Source organism: Saimiri boliviensis, chromosome 14 (assembly GCF_048565385.1).
Source record: "Saimiri boliviensis isolate mSaiBol1 chromosome 14, mSaiBol1.pri, whole genome shotgun sequence".
In the NCBI taxonomy this organism is placed as follows: domain Eukaryota; kingdom Metazoa; phylum Chordata; class Mammalia; order Primates; family Cebidae; genus Saimiri; species Saimiri boliviensis.
This window is the reverse complement of record NC_133462.1, coordinates 47,596,258-47,610,885: the sequence shown is the minus strand read 5'-3', so window position 1 is coordinate 47,610,885 and position 14,628 is coordinate 47,596,258. Positions and strand designations below refer to the sequence as shown.

Genomic DNA, 14,628 nt, shown 5'->3' with positions numbered 1-14,628 from the left:
CCTCCTGCGCCTTCTCTTTGAGAAGGGAAGCCTGTTTGCCTGGCTGCAGGAATCTTCTGAGAGGCATCTCCTTTCTTCTCCCCAGAGACAGAAGCCCTGAGTTGCCGCAAAACTGCATCCCAAGGTTCTCCCTGCAAGGAGGCTGCTGAGGGTAGCATTTGAGCCTTCTTCCCTGGCAGGGACAGTCAGCCAACATTAACGCAGGCATTGTCCCAGTGTCCACCTAATTGAAAAATCGGGTGACAGCTTTGTGACACACATCCTACTTAGTCTGGAGTCTCCACAACCTGGGAGCTCCTAACTGACAGCCCTGGCATACAAGGGATAGTCTGAGAATCCCTGCCCTGGGACGGGGCACGGGGACCCGAAGATAGGCAGTTAGTTGTCCAAGCTCAGTAAGCAGCTGAGATCCGCAGCACTGAGCCATGCCCTGTGCCCAGGGTCTGCCTTGTTCCATTCCAGGTTAGATTTTGCTGCCACTCCCAGCAACTCCTGTTTTACTCTCAGGCCCCGGTGGCAGGCGAGGACAAGTGACAACTGAGGGCTGCACTTTTGACAGAGCAGTAAGGGCAATAGTGACAGACTGACCGAGGCTGCTGGGCTGGGAGGGTCTGACCTGGAGGCCTGAGCAGGGCCAGGTCGCCTTGTTCTTTTTGGGCATCTCTGCCTCATCGAAGTGTGTCTTTCTCACTCCACGGCCCTCTCTTGGTGTCTTTTGTCCTCCCAGAAAGCACTGGGGCTGGGGGAGGGGGGGTGTGGGGCATGCAGAGGGTTGAAAAGTGGAAGCTGAGAGTGCTGATGACGTGGATTTGGGATCCAGTCACATCTGCTGGAATTCCAGGTCCACTGGCTTTGTGACCTTGAGAGCGCTGAACCTCTCTAGGCCTCAGTTTTCTAGTTTATACAACGGGGATAATAACCAACACCTTGTGGTAAAGGTTAAAGGGTAAATATATAAACAGATAAAGAGCCCTGCATGGTGCCTGGCACATAGCAGGCGTTTAATAACTGAGGGTTATTATGATCTCTCCTATCAGTAGCAGTTCAGATAGACTTGTTTTATCAAGGCAGTTTCTTGTGTGGGCCCTTTCAGGGCTACCATGTATCTCAGAACAGTGTCAGGTTTCAGAAACCTCCTGGGAAATCCATCTGACCTTAGGGTATTTTCACCCTATTGTTGTTACTAACGTTGAACTTGAACTTGAACATACTGACAATAGTGTGTGCTTTGTTGGGGGCGGCAGGGGGCTGGGGGCATGCCATTCTTGTACTGCATGTGGAGGAGTGTGATTGCAAAAGCGATGTACCAGTATATTTAAATGGGTCCGAAGTATATATGAAACTGGACGGGGACAGAATCGGGGAGTTAGGGCAGCTCTGCGTCACCAGGTCCCCACTCTTGACACTTTCCCATGCACTCTCCCCACTCTCTATCCCTGTCCCTCTTGCACATTCACTCTGGGTAGCCTGACCAGATCCCCACCTAAGGAACCCCAGGGGCTGCCTTCTCTAATGACGGCAGCCTCACTGGCCGACGACAGATATGACTGCCATGGAGTCGTGCCCTGCCACCTCCTGCCTGACCAGGATAAATTCATTCTGGCTTATACTTCTGGACGCTGCAAATTAACCAGCAAAATCGACTATCAGTTCTGAGCTGAATCCTTTTAATCGTGTATCCGTTTACATTAATTGTATCATTTGACTGTCAACACAATTCAGTGATATGAGCAAGGCTGCTGTCATCATCCCCATTTGACTGATGAATAAACTAAGGCTCTCTGAGAAGTTATTTCCCCCAAGACGTCACAAAACTAATTAGTGAAAGAGCCCCGGCTACACTTGGATGCCCTGAATCGTAAACTGTTTTTCTTGCTATGACATCATTGGAGGGTGCCTCCTTCAGTCTGAAGCACCCACAAATCATGAAGGGGCAGCGCCTATCAAAGGACTTTCAGACACACAGAGGAACCTTAAAAAGGAAATCAGAAAGCCTGCAGAGACTGCTTGCCAGCAGGACATATGGTTGTTTAGGGCACAGTAAGTTCTGAAACAAGGGAAGCTGACCCAGGTTTCTTTAGATGATGATAATAGTCATCATTATAGCCGGGCACAGTGGCTCAAGCCTGTAATCCCAGCACTTTGGGAGGCCGAGGCGGGTGGACCAGGAGGTCAAGAGATCGAGACCATCCTGGTCAACATGGTGAAACCCCGTCTCTTCTAAAAATACAAAAAATTAGCTGGGCATGGTGGCACGTGCCTGTAATCCCAGCTACTCAGGAGGCTGAGGCAGAATTGCCTGAACCCAGGAGGCGGAGGTTGCAGTGAGCCGAGATCGCGCCATTGCACTCCAGCCTGGGTAACAAGAGCGAAACTCTGTCTCAAAAAAAAAAAAATAGTCATCATTATAATGATCAGCACCTCAGCAATCCCTGGGCACCAGGCACTGTGCCCTGCGCTCTGTCCTCCCACAGCAGCCCCACGAGGTAGGGCCCATTGTTACCCGGCTTTGACTGATGACAGAGAATAAAAGTACACAGAGGTTAAGGAACTTCCCCCATCTAAGAAAGAGCCTCTATTCGAATCCTGTAGTCCAACTCTGGCACCTGTGTGGCAACCATTTGGGTTTGGGGCTTCCCTGTGTATTTAGGGTGGCTCATTCCAAGATTCACTGGAAATACCGCCTAGTTGTTTCGGAGCAAGTGTCCCCTGGGGCTCCAGGTGTGAGCTCTGAAACCGCCTGAGGAGGAAGCCCTCCGTTTCTCTGCCTCTTCTCCCTTTGTTGGAAGCCACTGCCATCTGGAGCTGCCCCAGGCATGGCGGCTCCTGCGCCGCCCCTCCCTCCTCCTCCCACCCCAGCATGCAGCACCCTCCCCACTCAGGCTTCATCTCTTCCCTTCCCTCCTGACACCCCTAGTACTTCTGCTCCTTGTCAGCTCCCATCACAGGAAGCAGACACTGGCCTTCTGATGCAAAGCAGAGAAGCCACTCAGCTTCCCCAGGCCTTCAATTTCCCAAACGGATCTATTTGGTTAATTGCACTCACACTCCTGAGTCCCTCTGCCTGTCAGAGAGAAGCTGGGCCTCCTCTCTCCGGAAACATTGGCACAGGCCCCCTCGGACAGCATGGGCCCAGGACACACAGCTGTGGATCGCTGAGGGTGGGGCCGTGGAGCTTCACTAGGAACTGTCTTCCCCACCTGCTGCCCCCAAACCAATTCCAGGCGCCTGAGGCAGCCCCGCTGCCTAGCCCCGTTTTCCCCAGGTGCCGAGAACTATAGGGTAGTTGTGAGGGACAGGGGTGTCAACGGTGAAAGCTACTGCCCCTAATAGCTCATGTCATTTACCTCCTTTCTGCTGCAGGGATGCAATCATTTTCTAGACCCCTCTCAACCTTTCCTGCTGCCTCGCTAAGCCCACCTTTCCACCAGAGGCTGGGCTGTGAGGTTTGAAACAGCATGACATCGTGAGTTTCTAATAAGAGGACAATATACTCTAGCAAAGGGAGGCCCTTCCAGGGCATAAGACACCAAGGTTTCCCGCACACCACTGGAGCTGAGAGTCTTTGGTGTAAACACTTGTAGACGCCAGCGCTTTGCAACCAGACCTCTAGACAAATGGTGCATCTTATAACCCAGGAAAATCCTCGTTCTGTCTGCTGCCTCCCTCTTCTTGCTCCCACCTCCCTTCCCCCACACCTCCTGTATTTTCACATCTCCTCCAGCCTGTAGAAGCCTGCCAGGATAGCAGTTGGATCCAGACTGATGTCTGTATGGGATGTAAATGCAGAAGGCTTCAGGGAGGGCGGGAAGGAACAGGTGCTGCTCCCTCCTGCTGTCTTCGTTCTTTCCTCCCTATGCTCCTGCCTATCACATCAGACAAGAATTTTAAAAATGCAGCCGGGGATGTGCTATCCTTGGAATATCAGCAGCTAAACCAATATTGGCGGCCGAATGGATGTCACTTCAGAAGACCCAGCTCCTTCTCTGGGGCTGACTCCAGCTGTTTGGTTTGACATCAGAGGTCATGGGACATGGGTGGAAGAAGCAGGTATGGAGTGCTTTGTTTCCAGAAACCATGGCAAAGGCAGGAGAGAGGGAAACTCAGAGGGGATTTGGCTGGCCTAGGATTTTATAGGAGCCTCCCTTTCTCTCTAGTCTACAGTAAACAATGCCTGTGCAGATAACCATCTGCTGGCTCTAAGAGTAAACAGTCATTCCTTAGCTATAGAGCCAGGGCATGGTGTATGCACAGGTGTCATCTACGCTGTAGATCAGCAAAGTAGGCTTGAAGGTCTGTCGTCTCCAAAGCCTTATCACAGAGCAGTATACCAGCTGTAACTTGGCGGGGGAGGAGAAAGGACCAATCATTTATTTTGTTTGTTTTGGTTTGGTTTTTGAGAGGCGTTTCGCTCTGTCATTGCAACCTTCACCTCCCAGGTTCAAGTGATTCTCCTGCCCGAACCTCCCGTGTGCTGAGACTATAGGTGCCCACTACCATGCCTGGCTAATTTTTATATTTTTTGTAGGGAAGGGGTTTCATTGTGTTGACCAGGCTGGTCTTGAACTCCTGACCTCATGATCCACCTGCCTCGGCCTCCCAAAGTGCTGGGATTACAGGTGAAGAAAGGACCAATAGTTTTTGAATGCCAACTATGTGCGAGGCCTTGGATTAGATGCCATACGTGTACACTAGCTCATTAATTCATTTAGGAATTGTCACAGCAACCTTGTAATAAATACGTGCATTTATCCCACTTTTAAAGACAAGAAAACAGACTCAGAGAGAGAGAATAAACCGTGGAAGACCACTTAGCAGATAAATGGCTAGGTGGGATAGAAACTCAGGTGTGTGCAGCTGCAAGTCGCATGTGCCAGCTGGATTAAACACGCTTCCTTGTGAGACAAATGTCTGCGTCTTTGTCTGATACGTTTCCCCTGGTCTGCATGGCTTTCTAGCTAGTTTGTCATTCACCACTATTGATTAACCCCAGCCCTATTCCGCTTTGAGCTAATACTCGCTTCTGTGAAGGGCCAAAGAAACAGCAAAAGGCTCTTCCTTTCCCCCCAAGAAGCTCATAATCTGGTTAAGGGATTGAAAGTCGTCTCTTTTCCCCAACCCAAGTTTCTTCGGCTATAGTCTCGCCCTTTTTTTTTTCCCTGCTCGAGCTCAGCCTTATAGTTAGAATCTTATAGATTTTAGCAATCACCTGTTATGGTTTTCAAATGGCTTTAGGGCTATGGTCTGTTGAAACTAGGCTTGTAATCCCCCAAATCGAGGATAGAATAAGCAGTTTGATTTGAGTGATGTCATGAGCAGATGTGTCCAGGTGCTGGGTCCTCAGATGGACAATGGTCTGAGACTTCAAATAGACACCTCATGCAGGGAGCCTGGCAGGGCCCAGGAGAAAGAAGCTGGGGTTTAAAATAAGGATGAGTTGTGGGGTTGCACAGATATCTTTTGGGAAAGCTGCTCCGAGAGGGAGGGAGAGGTTTCTGGCCATTCTAGAGCCACCTTCCTTTTGTACAGCATTTTATAATTTACTGTGGTGATAGAGACCAAAAAGTTTGTGACTTGCTCGAGGTGATATACAAGAGCTTAGCCCTAGGTTTTTTTTTTTTTGTTTTTTTTTTTTTTTTTAATTAACCAATCTTCAATGAGTACAAATCCCCAAACCTAATTATTCCTAAAACTTTTTACTTCAATCAACAAATTTTTACAATTTTTCTAATAAATCTTATAGATTTTAGCAATCACTTGTTTGGTTTCATTAGTAAACTTAGTTCATTTAATTCCTTTAAGCATTTGAAACTGCATGTATAGATTTATCTATTTTCCTTCTCAAAGTATCACAGTTTTTTCTAACAAAGCCTTCCACGTCCTTATGTAATTCTTTTTTCACACACACACATACACACACACACACACACACACACACACACATATATATATATATATATATTTTTTTTTTTTTTTTTGGTGGGGGGAGAGAGGGTCTCATTCTGTTGCTCAGGCTACAGTGCAGTGGCACAATCTCAGTCCCCTGCAGCCTCAACTTCCTGGGCTCAAGTGAGCCTCCCACCTCAGCCTCTCAAGTAGCTAGGACCACAGGCACATGCCACCATGCCTGGCTAATTTTTATAGTTTTTGTAGAGATGGGGTTTTTCTGTGTTGCCCAGGCTGGTCTTGAACTCCTGGACTCTAACAATCCACCCACCTCTGCCTCCTAAAGTGCTGGGATTACAGGCGCAAGCCACAGTGCCCTGCCTTATTAAAATTTTTAAATGACAGCTTTATTGAGATACAATTCACATTATACAATTTACTATGTAATTTGAATTCAGGCTGGGTGCGGTGGCTCACGCCTATAATCCCAGCACATTGGGAGGCCAAGGCAGGTGGATCACTTGAGGTCAGCAGTTCGAGACCAGTCTGGTCAACATGGTGAAACCCTGACTCCACTAAAAATGCAAAAATTAGCTGGGCTTGGCACTGGATGCCTGTAATCGCAGCTTCTTGGGAGGCTGAGGCAGGAGAATTGCTTGAACCCGGGAGACAGAGGTTGCAGTGACCTGAGACTGAGCCACTGCACTCCAGCCCGGATGATGGAGGGAGACTCTGTCTCAAAAATAAATAAATAATACAATTCAGTGATTTTTGTGCCCCTAGACTTGGTCGACCATCATCACAATGGATTTTAGGGCATTTTTGTGAGCACTCCCAGCCCTTACAAGAATCTATGCCATTAGTCACTCCTCTTCCCCACCTCCACCTCCAGCCCTAGGCAACCACCACTCTATTTTCTACAGATTCGCCTATTCTGGACATTTCATGTAAATGGAATCATACAATAATGTGGTCTTTGTGTCTGGCTTCTTAGCAAGATGTTTTGAAGATTCACCACATCAGTACTTCATTTCTTTTTGCGGCTGAGTGATATTCCTCTGTGTGGATATACTGTGTATTGTTTGTTCAATCACTGGGTCATAGGGTAGCTCTGTGTTTAACCTTCTGAAGAGCCCTAGACCTTCTAACACGAATTCCAAGGCCCCCTTTCTGGACTTCTACCTTCAACTCCTTACTTTCTCCCACCCTTGGGGACCTGTCATACAAGATTATCACTCCCCACCCCACCATCCCCCTCCCTCTGACCACTCCTCTGTAAAGACAGAGCCCCTGGAGCCTGACGCCTTGATACGCCATGCCTTCTCCACCCATTTGTGGGGAGAGGTGGTTTGGGGTTGGCTTCACAAGCCTATCCCTCCAGCTGTGAAGAAGGATGTGTGTCTAATTGCTGTGAAAACTTCCTCCCCAGGGGAGCAGATGAGGCAAGTGAGAAGCTGGGTTCTTGAATTGTAGAGAGGTGGAGGCTCTTCTCTGTGGTGGTGGGGTCAGAATTCCTCCCCAGAAGAGAGAGTTTGCTTCTTGCTTTTCAGCAGGTGGAGACTGGCAATACCCCCTAGCATTAACACCTTAACTTCTGTTTTCTTTACATCCTGTTTTACCTGCTAATTTTTATATGACAGGAGACTGGTCAGAGCTGTCAGTGACTAGCAGGGCCAGGAAGTAGGGCCTGCATACATCCACTCACAGATAATCCACAAATCTCATTTAAGCCAGTCCTCCACAGGGTATTGGGTCCGCTAATCGGGAGGGTATACTGACTACGTTTGAGCATCTTTTCCACTTCATGCATGTGTCCTAGTCCTGCCCCCAGAGCATGAATAGGCAAGCAGTAATGAGGAAAAAGTCCACAGCCCCAAAGACCCATAGAGTCTTTGGCTGGATTATAGCATCAGTGATGTCCTCCCCAGTGTAGCCCGTGACTGCCAGTCTGTGTGGTGTGTGTCAATGGCAAAGCTGGGCTGTAGACCAGGGACGCCTGTCCACCTTGGGCTTGCTGTGCCAGGCTGCAATGTGCCAAGCTCCAGTTAGTTGGCCTTGGGTCGAAGAGATAGCGTGAAGCAGCAGCCACACTTTCTCCACATATAGGGACATAAATATAAGGACGTGCTTGCAGCGTTGTGGTAATTGGGGGAAAAGTAAAGAAAACCCATTTAAAGGTCCATAGCAAGTGGATGGTTAAAAGATTTATGGCAGTCCCACACGATGTCATTACAACAAGAACACAAACGTCTCTGTGTCCAAGCTGTATGGCTTGATAACCCACTGGTTACGGTGTGGCAGTGAGATGCAGGCACCTCCCACCCTAGCAGTGGCTGCACTTTGTCGGTGGGTTCAGGCTTCTCGTGGGGCTCTGGTCCTGCTGGTGGCTTATGAATAACATGGTGCCTCACAAAGCACTTTGGCCCCTAGAGAGCCTGGTGTGAACACGAGGTATTCACTGGATCTTCACAGTGGTCACCTGGAGGGAAACGTCCCTTCCCCCTTTCTTCTTTCCCAACCCCTTCCTCTTCCCCAGCTTAGTAATAGCCAAGAGGTTTAGGTTTCAACCTATAGATTAGTTCCGAGTGTTGAGCAGGAAACAGCTGTTTTTCAGCCAAATCCCTAATCCTAAAACCAGGTGTCCCCCTCCACCCCCGTCCCAGGAGGGAATCAGGATCACCTGATACCATTTTTTCCCATCCCCCTGGCCTCTGTGAACTCAGCCGAGGCAGGGAGAGGAGGCGGGCTGGGCCTGCTGAGTGCTATCAATGGTTAAACACACAGCCCCTCACTCCCACAGATCTCTACCCCTGACAATGAAAGGGAGCCAGGCGTGAAACACAGCCACTGAGCAGATGGAGACCACCCCCCTCCAACCCTGAGGAGGGAGGAGGGGAAAGCGGGGAGTCAAATCCCATATACAAGGTTTCCCAGGCTAAGTGAAAATTCTAGAAGACCGACTGGTCAACCCCACACCAGCCAGGAAGCTGGGTTTCTCTCCCTGAGTGTGGGGGAGGCCACGGTCCTGAAGCAGGCTGGTGAGTGCTTTCCTCTGCTAACATGTCCTGCCCTGGAGAGTTTGGTAGTTAACAGCCTCTTCCATACGAGAAGACCGACTTTCTTAGAAGATGCTGAGACATGGGGTCATTTCGTCTCATATGGTGAGATGTGATTTTGTGGCAGGTGCTCCCTGGGGAATGGGAGCCGGGGAGTCCCTCCCTGCCGCTTCCCCTCCTAACCTTATTTTCTTCCAGAGATCCCTCTTTCTCCACTTGCTTGGTGTTCTGTCTCCCTGGGACGGGTTAGGCATCAATAGGGGACAGTTAGAGTTTCCTAGGAGACTCATAGCCCTGGCCTTCAGATGCCTGTGAGCTGGAAGAGAGGAGCATGGCTGGGTCACCATCTGTTGCAGCGTTCCTTCATTGGCATGGCAGAGATGGAAGGGAGGTGGCCATGGGGATCAGAGGGCAGGAGGGGAGGCGGGGGACGGCAGCCCTCAATCATGCCCAGTCGATCCCTGTGCTGAAGGCAAATTTCAGAACCCAGTGCAGCTGAGCCAGAGCCTCAGGATGAAAGAGAAAGGAAGAGGCTGACAATGGAAGTGCTGGCAATTCTGAGGCTGCTGCCTGGGGTATCTGAATCCCTCGATTCTGAGAGTCTGTGGAATAGAGCAAATAGGGTGACATTGAGTGTGGCCCTGACAGGTCAGACAGAAAGCTCTGAAAGTTGGAGGAGGGGGGATTAGAGAAAGAAAGATGAGCATGTCTGCTGAGCAGAAGCAGGCTCTGCTATCGGGACAGGATGCTGGTTAGATGCCATTGTTAGCTTATTGTTGCTGTTGTTATTACTTAGGCTTATACTGTACAACAGATCTATCCCATGTTATAGCAACCAAGGATTTATTATACTGATTCAGTGATGAGCTGTTAAAACATCTCCCGGTAATAGGAAGTATCTGATAGGATGGCTGTCCATTCATCCCATGAGTATTTATTGTACTGTCTCAGGGGAGACAAGACGTGGACTCTGAGCTTAACCTCAAAGTCTGATGCAGGAGATGGATTTGGGAATAAACGAATCCCGTGGGGCAGGAGGAAATGACCACTGGAACAGAGCATGGGGCATGCTATGAAGCACAAGAGAAATTGCCACCTACTTTCAGTGGGAAGGCGGAGACCCTGTTGTGAAGGGATGGCCTACTTAGGGCCTTGGCGAAAAGGGAATTTGCACTGTGGAGATGGGAGAGAATAACATTTCTGGCATCAATGAAGTGGGAGCAGAGATGGCAAGAGGTGCAGAAAGCACATGGCCTGTACAGGGTGGTCCAAGGCCTGGAGGCCGGTGTGGCGATATAGGAGGGCAGATGCTGGAGGAGAAGCCACACAGGGGTCAGGAGCTGGGTCGTACAGAGGCTCGAGAGCTGTTCTGAGAAGGCAGATTTTATCCCTCAGATTCCTGGATAACTTTTTCTGCCAAAGACAAATGTAATAGAGGCTAGGCCCAGGCAGGACACACACTGACTCTTTATTCCTTAAGAAGAGAAAAGAAAAAACAGAATATGAGTAAGAATGTAGTTATCACAGCGTTAATAACCTGAGCTGCTCTGCAAACATGATTACTTTGTATTAGGAACAAATTTCTTGACAAATACATATGATACATTAGTTCCAACTAAAAGAACCTGCTGCCTGTCCACATGGAACCCTGCATCCTGATGAGGGATAAATCTGAGCTCTTTTCAGATCTCTCATGTACCCACATACATACTCCTTAGTTTTGTATGCCTCTGTATCCTCCTATTTGCATTCTTCTCTCTCTGTCCTGAACAAGTTGTTTCCAGGCAGCTATAGTAATAAGCCCTGCTGCATTTTTTTTTTTAATCCAGTGAAGAATGGCTGAGTTTTGCATTGGCTCTGTTGGGCTTTTATTATCTCTTTGTTCCCCTACAACTTCCTGTGGCAGTGATGTGCCAATGCATTTCTATGTTGGTCCTTGTAGTACTATTCTAGTCATTTGATTAGAGCGCTAACTGTTGGCTCCAGGCCTTGGTAGCAGTAATCTATTGGTGTATCCCTAGGCAGTAATTCAGGAGCACAGCCTTGGGATACCTGAAGAACTGTCTTATTCATGGCTCTTAGCCATTTCACGCTGAATATATTCTCTTCCTTGCTTGTGATTCCCGGCACCCCATGACTACCAGACTCGCTCTCCCTTCTGTATTCTGATGTCAATTAGTAGAGTCATCCTAGTTCAATTTCCCAACTTAGAAACGTGGATGCCATCCTTCTTCTTGCATCTACTACTAGTCAGTCATCGAATTCTATTCTAACACAAAACTCGTCCTCAACAGGCTTTGGAGACCATGAAACCATGCTTCTATCATGATCTCCCCTTTTCTCTCTCACTCTGCCCAGGGCCACCTGTGGAATCTGGAAGAAGGCAAGTGAAGTGAAGCGGAAGAGGAGGCACGGGCAAAGCAACCCACCCTGGGCTTCATTCCCAGAATAAGGAGATACTGTAAGGCAGAGTGTGGCCTGCAGCTAAGCCCCAGACCAGCCCCTGACAGGCAGAATGTAGGCCTCCTTTGGGTTAGGTTTACCCTATACTAAGAGAAAATGTAAAGGTCTTGCTTTTAGTGGAGTAAATTGAGCTCGTCAGGAAGGAATGCAATAAGAAAAAAGTAAGAACAGCTTTAGGGTCCTGTGCAATATTTCATTTAGTTCGTGTAGCAACCGTCCGAAAAAGTCAGTAATGCAGTAACATGTATTTCCATTCTTGGGATTTTTTAAAGGCTTGGAAAACAAGATATTTATCAAAGACAAGTGACAGGATTGAAACCTTTACTTGGATCTTCTAGTCCGTAAATATTCCTTGCCAGGGACTATGCTGACCACTGGCACACAAGAATGAACAGGGCATGGTGTCAGCCTCAAGAATTTCATGCAGATTGTCAGTTTTTGCAAAAGGCATTAAAAAAAAAAAAAAAGAATTTCTCAGAGGGGAAAAAGATTAAGCCAGAAGTTAGCAAACTACAGCCTATGGGCCAAGTCCAGACCAATACCTGCCTGTTTCCATCAATACAGTTGCACTGGAACAGAGACAGGCCTGTTCACTCCCTGTCTGCGGTTGCTTTCACACCGTGAAGGTAGAGTTCAGTAGTCGTGACAGACACTGCATGCCTCACAAAGCGAAAAACAGTCGCTATCTGAACATTTACAGATGTTTCCCACCCTTAGTTTAAACACAGTTTTACGGCAGTGTGCCCCACGCCCCGGCGCGGCAGGTTGTGGTAGAGCGGCACAGTGGGAACACAGGATTCTTCCCTTGGCCAAAGGTGTCTGAGCAGAGTCTTGACGACTGAGCAGGAATTGATTACATGCAAGGAGGAAAGGCCCTTCCGGGCACAGGGGATCACATGTGTAAGGCATGGAGGCAGATGGTGTGGTGCAGCATGCAGTTAAAAAGCATCTGGGGTTGGGTTGTTGGGGGTGGGGGAGGCAGTTGGAGAGACCTGCAGGAGCCTGATCTCCAAAAACCTTGAGTGCCGCACTCGGAAGTACGGGTCTGATCTAACAGATCAACAGGATGATATGGAAGGTTTTCAGAGGTGCACTGACACGATCAGATGAGGGGTTAGAAAAGTCACCGTAATAGCAACATGGACAGTGGATTGGATGGAGGAGACCGACCGGAGGTTATTGCCATAGTGTACGAGACATGTATGTGAAAGGTGAGATGAGGAGAGTGTGCAGGAGACCGGGAGTCAGCACCACTGGGAAGCAGACAGTCTGAGGGCCTTGGTGCCTGGGTGTGGGCTGTGAAAGGGGTGGGTTTTAAGGGCGATTCCCAGGTGTCTGGCTTGGATGACTTGAATGGGTTCCACCAACAAAGATGGAGAATGGAGATGGGGACATATGACCCTAATGGAGACACTGAATTTTAGGCAGAAGAAGAGAATCCAACCTTGTGATCAGTGCCGCCATGGAGGGTATAAATGCCAGACCCAAGAGGGGGTCTCAAAGTGATGTCTCAGAGGCCAGGGAAGAAAGAATGTTAGGATGGATGGATTCGCTAACAATTTCCAGTGCCTCCAGAAAGTTTGGGAAAATAAAGACTGAGAACACTAGATTCAGTCAGTGGGAGGTCAAGGGAGGGGAGTTAGAGGAGTATGAGGAGTGAATGGGAAAGGAAGACACCAAAAAAAAAAAAAAAAAAAAAAAAAAGGCTTTCAGAAGAGAAGAGATGGAGAAAAAAATTCAACTATACATATATATATAGGGAGGCTGTGGGACACAGAGAAGGATCTTTTTGTTATAAGAGAGGCTGAGCATGGTGGTTCACGCCTGTAATCCCAGCACTTTGGGAGTCCAAGGTGGGTGGATCACCTGAAGCCACGAGTTTGAGGCCAGTCTCGCCAATACGGTGAAAACTTGTCTCTACTAAAAATACAAAAATTAGTCACGCATGGTGGCAGGTGCCTGTAATCCCAGCTACTCAGGAAGCTGAGGCAGGAGAATCACTTGAACCTGGGAGGCAGAGGTTGCAGTGAGCCAAGATCACGCTATTGCACTCCAACCTGGACAGCAGAGTAAGACTCCATCTCAAAAAAAAAAAGAGATGAGAGAAACTTGAAGATGTTTCTCTGCTGATGCAGACAGGCAGTTGAGAAGAGTTTGGAAGTTCTGGAGAGAGTGGAATTTCATGGTCAAGGGCAGATCCATGCGGAAGCTGGGGCTGGGGCTGGGTCCAGGTAGAGGTGGGCGGGAGGAAGGATGCTTTTTTATTACAATAAGTAGTGGCGAAGGAAGCAGGCACCAACCAGCATTCTAGGGGCATTTCTGATTCTGACAGCACAGCCAGTTGCAAGTTATAGAAAATTCAACTCTAACTGGCTTACAAATTAAAGAGAATTGCTAATGTGTATGTAATTAAAAACCCACAGTAAGGCTTGTTTCAGGAAATGCTCAATCAGTAACTCAAACAAGGACACAAAGGATTCAGTCTTCCTATGTCTTCTCTCTGCCTTCTGGGTTATCCTCAGATTCCTCATGGAGACCCCCATTCCCACCCCCAACAGCTCCAGCTTCTCCTCTTACCGAAGATGACCACAGGGTCTTTTTCAGAAGAGAGGGGAAACTCCTCTTTCCTAGAGGTCTCAGCAGAAGTCTTCATGACTCACACTGCCGCTTGCTGGAATAGATGCCCATTCTTAAACCAGTTGTGGCGGTAGGGGATGGAAATTGGCTTAAACTAATCAGGGTCCAGCCCTGGAATTGGGGTAGGATTGCTCTGAGAAAGGGGTAGAGATGAATTCTCCAAAGAAAAACATGGGCACTGTGGATGAAAGGAGGATTGTGTGGGTGCTGGCTAGCCAGCCAGTAAATGTGCACTAGAGTTCTCTGTGTGCTGGACATTGTGCAGGTTGAACGAGACACTGTCTGAGCCTCAAGGAACTCATGGTGCAGGTGGGGAAACAGACAATTGACACTGAAATCTGGCATTCATGATAGTGAGTGTATTCTGGGATCCTCTTAGAGCACATAGGACGAGGACCTAATCCAGCCTTGGTGGGAAGGGTTGGTGCTGGGAAACAGGGAGGCTTCCCAGAGGAGGTAGCACCTGACCTGAGCCTGGAAAGTGGCAAAGAATTAGGCAGACCAAGGAGACCAGCAAAGGCAGACTAGGAAAGAAGAGTGATTGACATAAAGACAGAGTGGAAGTAAACAAAGGCCGCCCACATGA

At 48.6% G+C, this 14,628-nt stretch overlaps 1 protein-coding gene across 37 annotated transcripts in view; it reads left to right on the top strand.

Annotated features, from left to right (window-relative positions):
• Positions 1 to 14,628, top strand: part of NFASC (neurofascin) — a 204,946-nt gene that overhangs the window by 101,280 nt on the left and 89,038 nt on the right. Inside the window, exon 4 of one of the 37 annotated variants that reach the window (XM_074384954.1) lies at positions 11,301 to 11,325. The exons of 35 other annotated variants lie outside the window; for them this stretch is intronic. In XM_074384954.1, the coding sequence (XP_074241055.1) occupies positions 11,301 to 11,325 (25 nt within the window). Of the gene's footprint in view, positions 1 to 11,300; positions 11,404 to 14,628 lie in introns of all 37 variants that reach the window. One more of the 37 variants, XM_010348936.3, reaches the window with a different exon arrangement.